At 31.3% G+C, this 18661-nt stretch overlaps 1 protein-coding gene across 2 annotated transcripts in view; it reads right to left on the bottom strand.

Moving 5' to 3' along the window:
* Positions 1-18661, bottom strand: part of Radx (RPA1 related single stranded DNA binding protein, X-linked) — a 64928-nt gene that overhangs the window by 36422 nt on the left and 9845 nt on the right. Inside the window, exons 3-9 of one of the 2 annotated variants that reach the window (XM_027932755.2) lie at positions 16558-16750; positions 7909-8017; positions 7612-7703; positions 7391-7513; positions 4361-4465; positions 2850-3014; positions 1689-1849 (exon numbers count right to left, since the gene is read on the bottom strand). In XM_027932755.2, coding sequence (XP_027788556.1) covers positions 1689-1849; positions 2850-3014; positions 4361-4465; positions 7391-7513; positions 7612-7703; positions 7909-8017; positions 16558-16750 — 948 coding nt within the window. The remainder of the gene's footprint in view (positions 1-1688; positions 1850-2849; positions 3015-4360; positions 4466-7390; positions 7514-7611; positions 7704-7908; positions 8018-16557; positions 16751-18661) is intronic. The other variant, XM_027932771.2, reaches the window with a different exon arrangement.

Here is an 18661-nt window from a genome sequence, read left to right as displayed (position 1 = left end):
ACCACTCTGGAAAGCAGAAGGGAGATTCCTCAAGAACTAGGAATGGAACCACCATATCACCAAGCTATCTCAATGCTTGATATTTATCCAAAATAACTAAAATCATCATACGGTAGTGATATGGCTACATCAATGTGAATTGTGCCCATTCACAATAGCCAAATCAGCCCAGGTGCTGGTCTATAGATGAATGAATTAAGCAAATGTGGTATACATATATATACACAGAAAAGTTTAACTCAGCCCTAAAGAAGAATGAAATTATGGCATTTGCTAGTCAATAGATGGAAATTCAGAACATTATGCTCAGCAAAATAGGCCAGACTCAGAAAATCAAGAGTTGAATGTTTTCTCTCATATGCAGAAGCTAGAGCAAAATAAGGAGAAAAAAGACATGGGTAGAATATCATAAAGATATAGGGAAAGTCAGTGCAGTAGAAGGAGATTGAGAGGGAGGGAGGAGAGATGGGAAAGGGAAAGAAATGCAGAATAAATTTAACACAATCATATTATGTACATATATAAGTATACCACAGGAAATTTCATCTTTATGTATGTGTAAAAAGCATCAATCAAATATAAATAAATAAATGAATAAAACGAAGATCAGCAGAATAGAGCAGGAGAATAGGGGGTGAAAAGAGGGAGGTAAAGCAGGGGAACAGGGACTAAATGAAGTAAATCAAATTTGATGCATGTATATGATTTTGTCAAAACAAACCCAACTACTATGTATAACTATAATACTCTAATAAAAAATATTTCTCTCTTAAAAGACTTTAATTTTAGTTTATCTGTGTTTTCATCATTTTAAGAGTTGGGCAAAACTTAATATTCATGATAACTTGATAATTATGATTTTGCTTTTATGAAGATGATGAAATCTAATCTATGTGCTATTAAATATTTTAAAGAGGAAGATAAAAGTCTTCTTAAGTAGTATATCTAAAAAATTTTGACTAAATAATTTTTCTTTGGTAGGGGGGGATTGAAGGCAGAGGTGCTTTAACACTGAGCTACATCCTCAGTCCTTTTTATATTTTGAGAAGGGTCTTCCTAAATTGTTGAGGGTCTTGCTAAGTTGCTGAGGCTGGCCTCGAGCTTGCAATATTCTTGTCTCAGCTTCTAAAGTCCCTGTGATTATAGGTGTGCACTACGGTGCCTGGTCTAAATGCTTATTTATATATAAATATCAATAACCATAGACACAGTTTTTAAAAAGATAAACTCAAACTCAGGGGGAAATTATTTTGTCTTGATTGTGCCTAAATTCCAGAACTGGCCTCTTTTACTATATCATTTATTTTACCAAAATATTGCTATCTCTTATAAAACCTGGGAAGTACTATCATGTCAGATACAGAGGTAAAAACTTTCTGTGGAAGACTTCTTGTAATTTTGGCCTGGACAAAAATTAAGAAATTTAGTCATATATACCAATGGAAGTTTAAGACATTCATGATAGGCTCAAATTATGCAGAAAGCAAAAAACAAGTTTTGAGGGCCTTGGGAAATGTCAGAGGCTGTAACCATTAGCTCCATCTACTACAAAATAAATGATGGAAAAACGAAACAAACAAAATGCTCAAGTAAGATTTCTCTATGAGGTTTACATCATTAAGAGTCAATATATAATGTACAAGGTACCAACTGTAATTATGATCACAGTGCTTTCTCTGGCACCATACCAGAAGTGTTTCTGATGCTGAGGCACTTTCAGTTGCACAGCCATGGGGGATATACTTTATAACAGTAATTATCCCCTGAATTGCAATGCGCTTTTGTTCCCTATACTGCAAGTCTTCAATCTCCTTCCTCACTTCACTTATAGCTGTCAAGAGCGACTCAACTGAAAAAGAGTAATTCCAAAGAAATTGTAAGTTTTAAAGAACTGAAATGATAAAAATTAGATTTGCAATATAATTTCACAACATAAAATTATAAACTTGCTACATTAAATGTGAGACTTTGTGTTTATATTTGTCATCCTCTTATGTAATTTTTGTAAAATAGACAAAATTAATTTATCAGTTAAATTGTGATACAGGCTTCCAGTCTGAAGTATTCATTTGTAACAGAAATTTTGCATACTGAATGTAATTTATATATATCATATTTCAAAGTATAAAGTGTTGTCTATTGCTGCATAAAAACACATTTTAATTTTTCAACCATATATAAAACATTGCTAACATTATGATATATAAGAGGATGCCAATATTTAGTTAGTAATAGTTTAGCTCTGCAAAGTTTATGTTTTCCCCAAACTGTTCAATCATCTCATAGCTTTTAAAAATGAACAATATTATGTTAAAATTTTCAACTGTTATATAATAATTCTATTAAAAATGTAAATGTTAGGCCTCCCATCAGTACTTCAATTATAATTTAGCTACTCATTGATTCTGTTGTCATTTTCATTTAAAGGTTGCACTCAATTACATTATACACAATATATCATTTCACAAGAGTAGCATAATACAGATGTCAGTATATACACATTAAATTTCCCAGAGTCTCTTTTAAATATCTTTAGTCTTTCTGTATAGTATCATAGTAGTTGGGACCTACCAAAGTCAGATCTGTTCTCAATGACATTAAATCAAAATATTACCCCCAGTTATCTTTTACATTTTCTCTTTTCTTCCAGTCTAATAAAAATCAAACTTTAATCTTTAGGAAACACAACATGTATTTTTAGGTCTACAGTAAGACCTCATGATCATCATTGTGTGTTGCTACCCTTGAATTCACTCCTATAAAAGAATACAGATGACTACTTGAAATAGTATACACCATATGTATAGCATATAAACAAATCATGAAGAAACTGGCAATTACATTAGTACCTTTGACAGAATTACTATACTTGGAAAATGTTTCTGGCACTGGTGGATAGGGGTAATATCCACCAATAACAGTATTCTTCATTTCCCCAGAATCGGTCTTTGTTTTAATCCACTGAATAAAGTTTTTTACCTTGGTATCGTAGGTATATGGCTGGCCTCTATGACCTTTTTGCAAGAAGGGTAGAACATAAAAAAAAAACAAGAAATAAAAAGGTCACTGTAATAAACTGTATGGACTTCTTTGTATAAAAGTTTAATATTAAAACAGTTTCATATCACCAATAAAAAAGTCAAGTTCACTTATTCACTATGTTGCACAGTTATCCAAAGATAGTAAACAAATCCCAAGAAAATAAGACACATTAGAGTTTAAATGGACTGAACTGCAATTGTCTACAAGATGCTAAAAAACACAGGAAAAAGGAAAAAGATTACTTATTAATCTGAATGTATAAGATCATCCAAAAACTAAACTGTGTATTAAAAACAGTTTACCATTTAAATTAATGTTCTTAAAACATACTTAAAAGTGGCATATTTACATCTGATATTGTCTGTATTTTTAAAATAAGGTATTGACTAAAATATATGTTAAATCTTTCCTGGAACTTTTCTTTGACATATTCATAAATTACCAACATTGTAGAATTCTGGTAAAAATTCCATTCCACACTATTCTCTGATTTGGAAACTTTTATCTTACTTGTTTTTTGAGAGAATAGAGAAAAAGAATGTACAGTTGTTCCTCAGTATCTGTGGGGGATTGGTTCCAAGACTCCTGCAGATAACCAGACCTGTGTATTCTGAAGTTCTTTGTATAAAATCTATTTATTTTCATGTAACTCATGTAAACCTTTCATATATTTTAAATCATTGCTAGATTACTTATAATATTTAATAGAGTATAAATGCTATGTAAATTACTATATTGCTTAGGGATTAATAACAAGAAAAAACTGTACATGTTCAGTACAGATAATTTTTTTCAAATATTTTTGATTCATGCTTTGTTGAATTTTGAGTATGAAACCTACAGGTCTGGAAGTCCCACTTATACACAAGCAGTGAGATTCTTCTTAATATAAATAAAATGTGAGATCTTGGGTCAAAAATTGACACACATTTTTTATTGAGTATGATTTAAAAATAATGTCAACTGAATCTACATTGTGGTACTGGGCCTACCAGTCTTCAATACAGCAAGCAATTTGGGATTATCTACATTCTATGTCAAGCAGAAGTTAAAGTCAACTAAAGTACAAAACCCACAAATTTCTAATGAGTCACAAAATTACTTCTTCAATCAGAAATAATCTAGAAGCAATATACTTCATAGGCCAAATAGTCTTTGTTAAAGTAGGTTTATAGTGATAATGGAGGTTAAAATAAAGCTTTTGTTGTTGAATGTTACAACCAAAATAAAATAAAATGAAATAAAACCCTATGCTAAAGGTTCTGGTAAAGAAAATATGTTACATTTCCAGTAAAGAATATACAAAGAATTTACTTACCAGTAATAAACACTCGGCTCTCATTTGTAGTAGTGAGGTAAAGAAGTTTAGGTACTTGAGTGTCATTTCTGACAACTTTCAACTGTGTACACACAAAATATGTCACTGTAGAAAATGAAAACACTTATGAAATTAATTTTGCATTTCAAAGTGTACATACCAAGATGAGGAGCTCACATACTGTTTCTCAAACTTTAAAGAACATAGGGATCACAGAGGACTATTGTGAAAACACAAATTCAGATTCAGTAGATCTAGAAGGGGACATGATATTCTGCATTTCTAATAAGCTCCTAGGTGATATTGGTGATAATGGTCTTCTCACCACACATGGAGCAGCTTGTAATGAAAGTCATTTGCCTGTTGCAAAGATGAAGAGTGTGACAATCATTCTAATTGGGCAAGCAACTGAGTATGAATAGTTATTTCCTACAGAGAAAAAATTTTCTCCATGATGCTTTCACTGATTAACTAACTCAATTTAACACAAAACCCCAAATTACTCCAACTCCTTTTACCATATATGGCTATAGATTATTTGTATTTGCTTATGTGAGTGTTTTGTATTTCTCATGTATTTATCTGAATTAGACTTCAAGGCTCAATGATGGTTTTATATCACCTGTCTTTTTTTTTTTTTTCGTCTTCTACCCTATTGGATAGGCTACAAAGAATTCCTGAATGAGTTTGCAATGACTTGAGACTCAAAAATTTCATTAATACAACATTATTTAACTTATCACATGTCAAAAGAGTTATCTTACAAAATAGAAAATGAAGAAATAAATGTAAATTTAACTTATCACATGTCAAAAGAGTTATCTTACAAAATAGAAAATGAAGAAATAAATGTAAATTTGAGTTATTACACAAAGTGGGTTCTTTTTAAGATAAAAAATTTTCAATAGCATAACTATAATTTCATTTTCTATATCTCTTCTATAAGTTTTTTATTCTGTAACAAAAAAGGAAATCTGTTTAAATGCTAAGAATGATACTAATTTATATAATTTTTCTTTATTTCAAAAACTAGAAACATATGAATATTAATGGCAAAAGATGCTAACATATCCATACTAAAGACACCTCTAAAAATCTGCTAGAAGACTAGATCTAAGATTGCATTATTCCCACAAAAAATGAAATTAAGAAATAAAGAAATCTCTAATTCTAACTTACAGCCATTAAAAATCTAATGATTTCTAGTGATTTGACATCTAGAAAATAACTTAATCCCTCTGGATCTTTGCTTTCCCACCTGAAAATCTGTTATAAAATCAACATTCTAAAAGGTAACTGGGAACAAAAAATGAGATAGTAGCTTTAAGCATCTAGTACATAATAAACACACATAATTAGCTCCCCTTAGTTCTTTACCTTCCTAACAGTGAAACAAAACAAAAAACCTATAGTTCTATCAAAGGATTTTGGTATTCTTCCAGAAGACCCTTGGTCATGCTTCCCTAAACAAGCTAAAGCACACTTAATATTTACCATTCATTTAATGATTTTTTTCTCTTCATTCTTGGTTCAATGGCAAAAATGAATTATAATTGTTGTACTAGAATAAATTTCACCAAGGTCTATAATACCTTTCTTAGAAAGAGGTATTTCACATTATCATTAAAAAATAGAACATGTTTGCTTGACAAACTTTCTGTGAGCTTTATCCAAAACTCATGTCAGCTACTTGCTTAAAGTAGCTACAAACAGAGAGTACTTGAGTATAAAGCCCACATAAAATGAGGTAATGGAATTATCACGAGAGGTCATCAGTGCCAATCACTTTTGCCCTCCAAAGAAGTTACATGAGAGATCATAGAACACTGACCATGGAAGTTAATTTCCTTGATATGGCCCAAACTCTCTTTTTGTTTCATCCCTGATAAATTAGAGTGAGATTCAATTGTATTCAAATATATTTAAAAATGTTATTTCATAAGCCAAGGATAGACTCTTATGAAGCAGATGTGTAATACTATATTGCATAGAGAACAAAAGAGCAGCAAAACAGTACTGTATATGGTCTGTAGGTCATATAGGGATCTACAACTTCAATCTCATTACTGGATTAAAAAATCATAAACAGTAAATATTGGAGACTTCCTCAGTGTTGGCAAGTAAAAATAACAAAACAGTATGCAATATCTAAAAGTCTGAATTCAAATAAGAAAAATCTCATTAAAATTGATTAAAAGTATTAAAAGTACTTTTTATAATGATAAATATAAAGAATAGCCTATGTATCTAAAATATTTTCAAATAAATAAAACTAGGGGAATAATACCTTTACAACTGAATGAACACACTGGGAAAAAGTCAATGCCAAAGTAAGCAAAATACTGACCAGCTGGAATAATACCACCAAACTAATATAAATTTAATACTCAAATGAATCATACTTGTCATTATCACTATTTAATTACATAGTCTGCCAATCATTTACCAATTAATGTCACATTAGTAAAGTCTTTGATTTTTTTGGTGGGGTGGGGTAGGCCAGGGGTTGAACTCAGGGGCACTCAGCCACTAAGCCACATCCCCATCCTTATTTTATATTTTATTAAGAGATAGGGTCTCACTGAGTTGCTTAGCTCATTGCTTGTACTAAGTCTGGTTTTGAACTCATGATCTTCTTGCCTCAGCCCCCAATGCCACTGCAATTATAGGTGTATGACAACATACCTGGCAAGTCTTTGATTTTTTAATGGGTCTATTTAGTCAATTTCCAAATGGATACAAAAGAAATTGTATTTTTTATGTGTGAAATTCTAACAATGAAAATGGACAAGAGCACTGGATTCTCTGAAAAGCTGATTTCAATTCTAACATAATTTTGAATAGAAAAGCAGCAGGTAGTTAATATCTATAACACTAAATATGATATTAATATAGAAAAGATCTAAACATGCTGTCAGACTGCTTGAGATTGCTAACTCAATATCATGTCACTTCTGTATGTCAGCTTATTATACTATTTGAAAAGCAAACTCTCATTTCCCAAAATAAAAAATATTAAGAATTGAGTACTTGGGTAAATATTTTCAAAGATTTCTGGCTGAGATGTAGAAAACAGTTCCACTATAAATGGTTGCTCTGACGTTCCATCAGCAATGTGAATCCAGCGATATGACCAAAAGTCTTCACGGTTTTCTATATGGATAGAATATTAAAATAAATGAAGGTAGCTGATTTATGCATTTGAAAACAAGACTGAAATACTTTTTATCATTTTCAAATTTAATGCTTACCTTTCTTTTTTGACCGTTGCACCCTTCCTACAAAAGCTAACATGCCAATAACATCACAGATATGATTTTCTGGCATATCATCCAGTTCTGATCTAAAAAAAATCAAAATTATTAAATAGATATTATATATTTAAATAGTAAAAAAAAACATTGTATAGTAATACCTATGAAAATGTATATGTTCATAATTTCTAAAGCAAATTCTAGATAGATTTTAAGCAAATTATATTGCATTACTTTTCAGTAACTAATGTTCGAAAATTAATATTGAAGACATTTTACAAGAAACTGTTTTACCTTGTGATAAATCTGTGGTTTAATTTCGGCAATCTCCATTCTGGTTTCACCTGCTTTTCTGGAATTATAATTATATTAGTTGGAGGATCTCGAAGATTGAGGCAGATTTCTGAAAAGCAAATATATTACTTTAATAGATACTAAAGAATATGTATGTGTATAAATTACACAGCAAAAACATAGACTATGCACTTTTGATCTGACAACTAAAAAAGTAGACCAGTATTAATGGTTTCTTCCACCTCCATTACAAATTCACTTATCTTCCCACCAAAGCTTAACCATATCTTTGTTTTTGATAATTTCCTTAAGTTAAGAAAAGTTTTCTCTTATGACTTTTTGGCTAAACAAAATACTGCTTGGCTTTGCTTTTGAACGTAGTATTCTGGGGTTATATTTCACTTAACATTATATCACTAAAGTTTATACATGTAGCTATATGTAATTGGGATTTTTAAAATTTCCATGGCTGAATAATGTTCTGGTGTGATAAAATACTATAATTTATCTAGCCATTACTGTGTTGATAGATACCTGGATTATTTCCATGTTTTCCTTATTGCAAACAAGGTTGTTATACATACTTTTATATATACCTTCCTGTGCACATAGGCAAGAGATTCTAAGTTAGTATCCCTAGAATTGAAATTCCTGAGTTGTATTATGTGTAAATATTCAACTCTACAGGATAAGCCCAAATTATTTTAAGTAATGAACATACTTACAGTAGCAATATGTAAATTCCTACTGATACACATTCTCTCCAAATTTTGTTATAGCCAAATTTCTTACTTATTGTCAACCTGGTAATGTAACAGTTTGTTGTGATACTGGTCTTCACTTCCATTATATTAATTATTTTGAACAATATTTAATATACTTACAGTTCACCTATGCATCTTCTTTTTAAAATGGCTGTGTATTTTGTCATTTTTTATGTTGTATTAACTTTTTCTGTTTGTAATTGTTTATATATTGGTTATTAATTCTGTTGATATTGAACTTACACCTATTTTGTTTCTTGTTTTTTTAAATTCTTTTTATGGTGTCTTTTAATGGGTGTATATCATTCTTTTAATGGGTGCATATCACACTTTTAATGCAGTTACGGTTATTAATATTTTTAATGTTACTACTTCTTATATGTTCTCTAAGAAATCCTTTCTCATCCCAAGGTCAAACTCCAGGTTACTTTCTATAAATTCTCCTGTTAAGTTTTAAAAGTTTTGCCTTTCACATTTAAGCATTTTCTATACCTGGATTGATTTATATAATGGGATGAATAGTGCCTCTTTCCTTGATGCTCTATATGACACATCTACATCAAAATTCTATGTATAGGGCTTTATGTTGGCTCTATATTTGGACACACTGGTCAATTTGTCCATATTTTTTTTACCAATACCATATTATTTTAAACACTATGGCTTTATAATTATTGATATTTATAGGACAAGTCCTCATTCTCTTTATTCCCCTATTCTTCAGAAGTGTTTTGACTATTCTTGGCAGTTAATGTGCATCTACATGAATTTTAGAATCAGTTTGTTAGTTCTAGAAAAAAACCCTGATGGAATAGCTTTAAAGCAATATAGATCAAATTTGGGGGACTTTATATAGTGATGAAACGGAGGATGACCTCCTACCTGTGAATATGGGATACTTCTTTTTATTTAGGGCTTTCTTAATGTCTTTCCATAATCTCTAATAATCATCTCCAAAGAGGTTTTACATATCTTCTGCTAGATTTATTTTTAGATACCTTTTACCATAAAATTGTTGACACCATAAATAATACTTTCTAAATTATAATTTCTAACTCTCTAGTATTGAAATTTACAAAATTAGTTGACTTGTAAAGTTATGCTATAGCTAAACTTGAAAATATATTATTATATTTAACACTTTGGATTTTCTGTGTAGAAATACTTCTAACTTGTAAATAATGAGTGTTTTGTAGTTTTTAAATCCTTATGTCTTTTTTTAAAAATATTTTTTAAGTTGTAGTTGGACACAATATCTTTATTTTATTTACTTATTTTTATGTGGTGCTGAGGATCAAACCCAGTGCTTCGCACATGCTAAGCGAGGGCGCTACCGCTAAGCCACAACAGCAGTCCCTAAATTTTTGTATCTTTAATGCATTTTTGTCTTCTAACACTGGCTAGGACTGCCAGTGCAACATTAACCAGTTGTGTCCCATCATTCCAGATGTAGAACTCTATAAAAACTTAAATATAGTATATGGTATATAATTATATATATGATATGATTATTATATATCATATAATTAATCATACCATGATGACAATTACATTATATTATAGTATAATATTAATATTATAATACATAAGCTTTATATTGTTATTTCCAAGTTATTTAACACACCTGTGTCAATTTTGCTAAAATATTCACAGAATTGAAAATTTGGGACTTAATGGGTTAAATAGAAACATTAATGGGAGGTATATATGATCTTCATTAAAATTTTATTAAAATATTAATTTTACACATTAAAGGGATTCATAGTGATATTTCCATACATGCATACAGCATGCATTGATCAAACCATTCACCCTTTTCCACCCTCACTTCTTCCCCTACCCAGTCCCTAGTAATCACTAGTCTACTTTGAGGCTGACTTTTTTTCTTTTCTCTTTTCTTCCCATTCTTCCCCTTCCCCTTCTACTTTTTAGTTTGTACTTATGAGACAGAATATGCAATAATTGTCTTTCTATGTCTGGCTTATTTCCCTTAACATGATGTCCTCTAGTTCCATCCATTTTCCTACAAATGACAAGATTTCATTTTTTTGGTGAAATAATACTCCATTGCATATATACACCATATTTTTTGTAATTCATTCATCCATTGATGGGCACCTAGGCTGATTCCATATCTTAGCTATTGTGAATAGTGCCTTGATAAACATGTATGTGAGAGATCTCGTCTGAGGACAGACTTCATTTCCTTCAGATATGTACTTAGGAATGGTATAGCTGAATCATATGGTAGTTTAATCTTTAGCTTTATGAGGAATCTCCATCCTGTTTTCCATATGGCTGAACTAATTTACATTCCCTTCAACAGTGTATTGGAGTTCTTTTTTCTCTACATCCTTTCCATCAATTTTTATTTTCTTATTTTATAAAGGAGTATTGTAAACTTGTCCCATTATAATGGTGTTTGCTATTTTATTTTGATATTGTAAATACCTTTTGTCAGGTTAAGAATGGTTCCCTTCTCTTTCTATTTTCTATTTTTTATCTTTATTTTTATTTTTATGTGGTGCTGAGGATCGAACCCAGTACCTCATAGGCAAGCACTCTACCTAAGCCACAACCCCAGCCCTCCATTTTCCTATTTAAAATGAAGAATGGTTTTAAAATGCCTTTTGTGTATCTCTTAGGATGATAATTATTTTCAATCTGTTAATGTGATAGGTGATACAGATTTTCATATGTAAAATCAACTGTTGGGAAAAATATAACTTGGTCACATTGCATGATTTTTCTATAAACAAACAAATTGAGTTTGATAATATTCTATTCAAAATATTTGTATATGTGTTCATGGCTGAAGCTGGCCTATAATTTTCTGGTTTCACACTATTCTTGTTCAGTTTTGATTATTATAGGTATATTGGTGTTAAAGAATGAGTTAGAAAGTATGAACTCAGTTTATTCTCTGGAATTGTTTGGAAGGATATATTCCTTGAATGTGGTAGACTGTCTCCATGAAATGATGTGTACCTGATATTTTCCTTGTGAGAAGACTTTAAATATATTTCAATTCATTTAATAGTTATAAAGCCATTTGGGCTTTCTAATTCTTATTTATCTCAACTAATTACATTTTTCTAAGAATTTGCTATGTTGGAAACAATTAACAGGATGAAGACACCTGATTTCTATTTCTAGCCATGTGATTAGAAAAATTCATTTCACCTTTATGATATTCAATTTATTCATATAGAAGCAAATAAAGCTTGTATTACATAATATCACCTTGTACCTAGAAAATAGTTTGCATTTTACAAATTTGCTTTTTATACTCATATTCTTACTGGATTACATTCAAGTTTCCTCACAGCTCTAAAATGCTAGGATTCCTAATTAAATAAATAACCTCCTCCCCCAAACCAAAAATATTTGATACTATCATCTCAATTTCTATTATTCAATATAGTCTGGAAATCCCAAGATCTTAAATAGTTTATTATTGGGTATGCCATCTGAATATTATTTTATAAAAGACAGATAGAATAATGTATAAAAAATACAATGCCACAACCAGCAAATAAATTATTTTGCAATAGAATTTTCATTTTTATAGGTTTTCATTTATTTCAACTTTTAAAACAGTTACACCATGGGCTAGAGTTGTAGCTCATTGGTATAGTGCTTGTTTAGCAAGTTACAGGCACTGGGTTCAAGCCTCAGCACCAAATAAAAAGAAGAATAAATAAAGTAAAGGCATTGTGTCCATTTACAACTGAAAATAAAAAATTACATCATAGTTTCTCTAACTTAGTGCTACATTTGTAAATATGAAAAATAAGCCAAGATAAATTACCATAATAGTTTGTTTTCTAATATAAAAACCTAGAAGATTGTGATGGTACCTAAGTCCCCTATTCCCTACTAACCAACGCTACCCTGATTGCATACTATTTCTCATTCACATTGCTCATAACATTTAAACAACCATGTATTTTCCTAACGTTTGCTTACATTTTCTCCTACCCAATCCATTCTACTCATTTGCCCATTCCTTCTTCTACTACGTTTCACTCATTTCTTTTCTTCTTGTCTATCACATCTTTATCTGTTTATTGTCATTAATGTTTCTTTGTACTTTCATTTGTTTATTGTACATAACTGTCCCCCATTAACTAATTTTGAAGGATAGAACTGCAGATTACTTTTTACCTCCTGTGCCTAGTGTGGTTTACAGAAATGCCTTCCCTCCCCCCCCCCATAAGATCATTCATCAGTTTGAGATAGGTAATTTTTAAAGATCATAAATTCATAGTTCTCAACCCTGGATGTATTATTAGAATCAGCTATGGGTTTCATTTTTCATATTTATATTTGTATTTATTTTTTTCTGTTATTAGGAATTGAACCCAGGGCCTCATGCATGCTAGGCAAGCACTCTGTCACATAGCTACACCACCAGCCTTTTTAATTTTCATTTTGAGACAGGGTCACACTAATTGTCCAGACTCACCTTGAACTTGTGATCTTCTTGCCTCAGCTTCCCAAAGACCTGAGATTAAAGGCACCACTGTACACCACTGTGCCTGATTCCTGAGGAATTTTTAAGACATATAAATGCCTTAGTCTCCTTCTTAGAATAATTAAATCAATTGGGAATGCCAATGGTTCTTCAAAGCTCCCCAAGCAATTCAAATGTATAGCCAAAGTTCAGATCTACTTATATATGTAGGCTATGTAAACTACAGATTACAGGTGGCTATTTTTTGTAAATAAGGTTTTATTACAACACAGTAATGTTCATATGCTTATATATCATATATGTTTGTCTTCACTCTACAAAGGTAAAGCTGAGTAGCTGCAATGGAGACCATATAGCTTGCAATGTTTAATGTATTATCTGAAACTTTACAGAAACAGTTTGTTGACCCCTGATAGAGAAGGAACTCTGTCACTCATCAAGAAAATATGGGATAAAATTAATGACTAAAATTAATAAGCAGTAAAACTCTTTTAAATGATAAAAGGCATGTTTTAAAAATATTTTGTTTGGTTTGAATATAAGATGTCCCCCAATCTCATATGTTAATGCTGTAATTCACAGCTGAAATTTAAATTATGAAAACTGTAACCCAATCAGTGAATTAATATATTCAATAAATTAACAATGTGAGTGGAATAACTGGGTTTTAAAACTAAGCATGTGGTGCATGGGTGGATGATGTAGTAACTGGAGCATGCCTTAGGTGGGTTTAATCTTCTCTGGGGCCTCCTCCTCCCCTGACCTCTGTTTCCTGGCTACCTTGAGGTAAGCAGCTTTCCTCTGCTCCATCTCACCTTGGGCCCAGAATAATGGAGTCAGCCAGCCATGAACTATACTTCTGAAACCATGAGAAACTTTTGCTCCTCTAAGTTGTTCTCATCAAGTATCTTGGTCACAGCAACAAAAGTTGGCAAACATATACTTTCATCAAGGTTATTGTTTTAAAAATAATTTATATATCTGCAATTATTTATTTGAAAGCATAGTATTTACATATCTTAAAGAGAAGATTTCCATTATGAAAATCTGCCCCTATAATTCTATATAACAATAGTAGCAGCAGTGTTTGGTTTGGTTTCAATGTTAATTTTTTTAATGATTGATTATGTACTGACTACACGCTGTCTATTGCCCTACTTTTCATACATTTTTAAGGTTTAGAAGCAGCTATTAGTTAGTACCAGACATGTTAGACCTTGTCCACAGGCATATAAAAACTATTGTTTGAATTAACTCTCTTTATCCAGAAAACTATTTATCTAGTAGAAATATATAGGCTAGATATCATGAGAACTAAGATTTGATTTCCATTGTTCCAGTGATTCTTACAAGTCATTGACAAAGTCACTTACCTTATCTGTTATTAATAAATAATGCCTCAATCCTTACTAAAGGAATTTTGTCACCTGGATATGCCTGGTTGTGTAATATAAAAATGTGTATTTGGAGCTGGGTGTGGTGGTGCCTGCCTGTAATCCCACTGATTTGGGAGGCCGAGGCAGGAGGATTACAAATTCAAGGCTATTGTCAGCAATTTGATGAGACCCTAAGCAACTTAGTGAGACCCTGTCACAAAATAAAATATAAAAAGGACTGAGGTTGTAGCTCAGTGGTACAGTGCCTATGGGTTCAATCCCTAGTACTAGAAAAAAAAATCATTCTGTGAATTAGCTTCCTCTTGCTCACTTTTACTATATTTTCTCAAGTAAATCACAATATTTCTATCAATTTAATTTCTTATCTTTCTATAGTAAATTCTGATTAGTCAAAGGACTAAGCATAAATTACCTAGGTAATAACTTCTTCATTTAGCAAGACAGGCCAATGTCTGAAAAATACTTAAGTTTTAAATAAAAATCAGGTGGCACATGCCTGTAATCCCAGCAGCTTGGGAGGCTGAGGCAGGAGGATCATGAGATCAAAGTCAGCCTCAGCAACAGCAAGGCAATAAGCAACTCAGTGAGACCCTGTCTCTAAATAAAAATATATATGTATATAAAAGAAAGGGCTGGAGATGTGGCTCAGTGGTCGAGTGCCCCTGAGTTCAATCCCTAGTACCCTGAAAAAAAATCATATGAGGTTTTCTAAATAAACTCATATTTAAGAAAACAATGAATAATTGCTATAATTACCTGAACGATATCTTGGTAATTAATTTTAATGTATTAGCTGAAGAATAGATATTACACAGAAATAAAGATTCAGAATAAAACTATTACAAGATAAAAACAATCTATTGAGGGATGCTATCTATAATTCTGAAAAAGGAAACTAAAAATTACATCCAAATATAAAAGTAATCATTTAAATTATTAATTCTAGGCTGGGTGAGGTGGCACAAGACTATAATCCCAGTAGCTAAGGAGGCTGAGGTAGGAGGACTTCCAAGTTCAAAGCCAGTTTCAGCAACTTAGTGAGGCCATAAGCAACTTAGAGTTATCCTGTCTCAAAATAAAACATAAAATGGACTGGGATGTGGTTAAATTTTTAAGCACTGGTACAAAAAAATTACATTAATTCTAATGCTTCTAAAGTATTTAAGATTTTTAGATATCAAAACTTTGATATCAATACTAATTTGAAAAGCCCTTTAAAGATTGCAATTGGAAAAATCTGAACATTGACTAAATATTAGAAATAGTGTATCAATTTAAAATTTCCTGATTTTTGTAACTGTATTTTGATTATTTAATAAAATGTTCTTTTTCTTCAGAAATATACACTGAAATACTAATGATAGGCTTTCAAATAGATCACATTCTTTCAAATAGTTCATAGGGAAATATATAATGTAAAGAGAGAGAATGTTAAAGCAAAGGTAAACAATTGCTTAATGTTAACAATTGTTTAATGTGGGTTAAGGGAATATAAGTTCTTTATACTATTCTTTGAACTTGAAATAATCACAAAATATAAACTTAACAATAGCCCTTTCAAGATAACACCTAGTAGTAACTTTAAAATAAATTCAAGTTATTAACTTAATATTATATAACAAAAACAAAATTTAATAGACTAAAGGAGAAGGGCACAGTGGTGCACGCCTGTAATCCCAGCAACTTGGGAGGCTGAGGCAGGAGGATCACAAATTCAAAGCCAGTCTCAGCAAGAGTGAGGTGCTAAACAACTCAGTGAGACACTGTCTCTAAATAAAATACAAAATAGGGCAGGGGATATGGCTCAGTGTTTTGAGTGCCCCTGAGTTCAAATCACGGTTCTGCCCCCCAAAACAAAACACAACAAAAAATCAAATAGATAAAGGAATTTGAAAATTTGTTAGATTCTAACAACTTCGGTGTTTTTATGGTCCTTTGCCTGATATGATACTTTGCAAATTTTTTTATAAGCAAAATAACCATAATACAGTAAACTGATTGAATACTTAACCCATTGTAGAAATTAGTTTGATCTGTGGATCCACAGGGAGAGGCTGCATTCTGAATGGATAGCTCTTTTTAACAGAATAATCTTGAAGTAGAAGAACTAAACCAACACGCAAACTTTTATACCACTCAGGACATAGGGCATTCCACATAATCACTGACACCGTGCCTGAACTGTCAGCAACTTCCAAAAAGGTCTAGGAAAAAAAAAAGCAAAAGCATATATATATATATATATATATATATATATATATATATATATATATATATATAAATTTATTTATTTTTATTCATATGGATGATATATAGCATATTGTCTGTGAAAATTTAGACTTATGGAAAATAATATTAAGATTTTAATTCTTTATTATTAATGATTCTGTTGCCAACTCTGCTAATAATGGTAATCTACAGGAGAGATTACTATAAGAGGCTTGGAAGTCACAGATGTGCTATTAACTCACTCTTTGATTGTGAACTATGAAGCATAGTCTAAATTTTATTTATATTTGGTTCTCTCATAATTTTTAACACAGTGCCTTAAACGTAGTAACCACCTAATATCTTTGCAAATGAATCAGACCACCCAAACTTGGAAATTTTAAATGAAGATCTTGGTATAATTCTTGATTATTTAAACTGTGAGAGGGCCTTGATATTTGTATTATAGAACTTCAGACATGTCACTAATTGGATACAATGTTCTGATTATATTAATTTATTTAGACTGGTATTTGAGGCTTTACTATAAATTACATGGGAATTATTTGTGAGTTACTACGTGAAAACTTATTGGAGCAGAAAAAGGCAGTATAGTTAAAATAGAGAAATCTGTTGTAGTAAAAAGTATATTTTTTCAATTTTAAAATATAATGACAATGTTAGTCCCATAAAAAGGCAGTGTTTCAAGTGTTTTTGATAATACTTTCTTCTTTTTTGAATTTACTCATATTTTATTCAAAATAAGTTGGGAAATTAATCAGTGGTCACTCTGAAGTATTTCAGTTCATTTGGTGCTTGAATATATAATTAAATTTTTGAAACAGTGAGGTAGTCAAATACCACCAAGGTCCCTCTGGAACATCTTCATAAGGTGGTGCTTCCTAGACTCCAAATTTCTTCTTAAATGATGATTTTACATTCTCATATCCTTTTTCATACTGATGACTATACATTTTGAGTTATCTTTCTTTTTATTAACTAAACTTGCACTGAGTTTGCATGATACTCCAGACATTGTTAGACACTGGGATGAAGATGTGAATCAGCATCCCTAATAATAATAGCCAAAATAGATATAGTACTTACTTACAGGCATGTAAGTCCTTTACCTATATTCACTAATTCAAACCTTGCATCAACTCTGGAAGGAAAGTACAATCAATATCCCCATTTTACAGATGAGTAAACTATAACATTGCTAACGTCATAAAGTTAATAAACAGAATGAAGCTTAAACAATAAACAGAAATGAAGCTTCCAATCAGACCATATGACTACAGGGTAAATATTCTTAAGCATAATACCACACTGCCTCCCTATAGTCAGAGAACTTGCACAAGAGTAAACTTGGCGAATCTACTAAAAATATACATAACTGAGTTATGCATGTTCTGATAGACAAATATAAGGCCATATAGTAGAATGCAGTTGATTTTCCTTAGTAAATATGCATATGGTTGTGCAGTAAAAGGCTTAAAATAGAGGTCAGTATTGAACTGAATGTTAGAGTTGGCTTTGTCAACCTGATGAGAGCTGAGAGGAAGAACATGCCCGGAAGAAAGAACAACAAGAAGAAGCATGAAAGGAAGAAAACAACTGGTTACCTTTGAGAAATTCTTAGTAGGGCAATTTGGCTAGCACAAGGCATGAAAAGCTCAGGAGGAGTTAAGTCTGGAGAAGCAAGCAGGGACTAGTTGAGGGAGACAGAGGAGGTAAGACAATGGAAAAAGTGGGGAGGAAAATTCAAGGAGGAAAGTATTTAGAGAATGAGGAAGCAAAACCTATAGGAAAATCACTGAATAGTTTTATTATATCACATGACAGAATTTGTAAAGTATGAAAAATGTTGAATGAAGAATTTTGGTGATATGAGAAAATAAGAAAAT

The sequence above is a fragment of the Marmota flaviventris genome, chromosome X (assembly GCF_047511675.1).
Source record: "Marmota flaviventris isolate mMarFla1 chromosome X, mMarFla1.hap1, whole genome shotgun sequence".
Classification (NCBI taxonomy): Eukaryota; Metazoa; Chordata; class Mammalia; order Rodentia; family Sciuridae; genus Marmota; species Marmota flaviventris.
The sequence above is the reverse complement of the archived record's forward strand: the minus strand, read 5'-3'. Positions and strand labels throughout refer to the sequence as shown.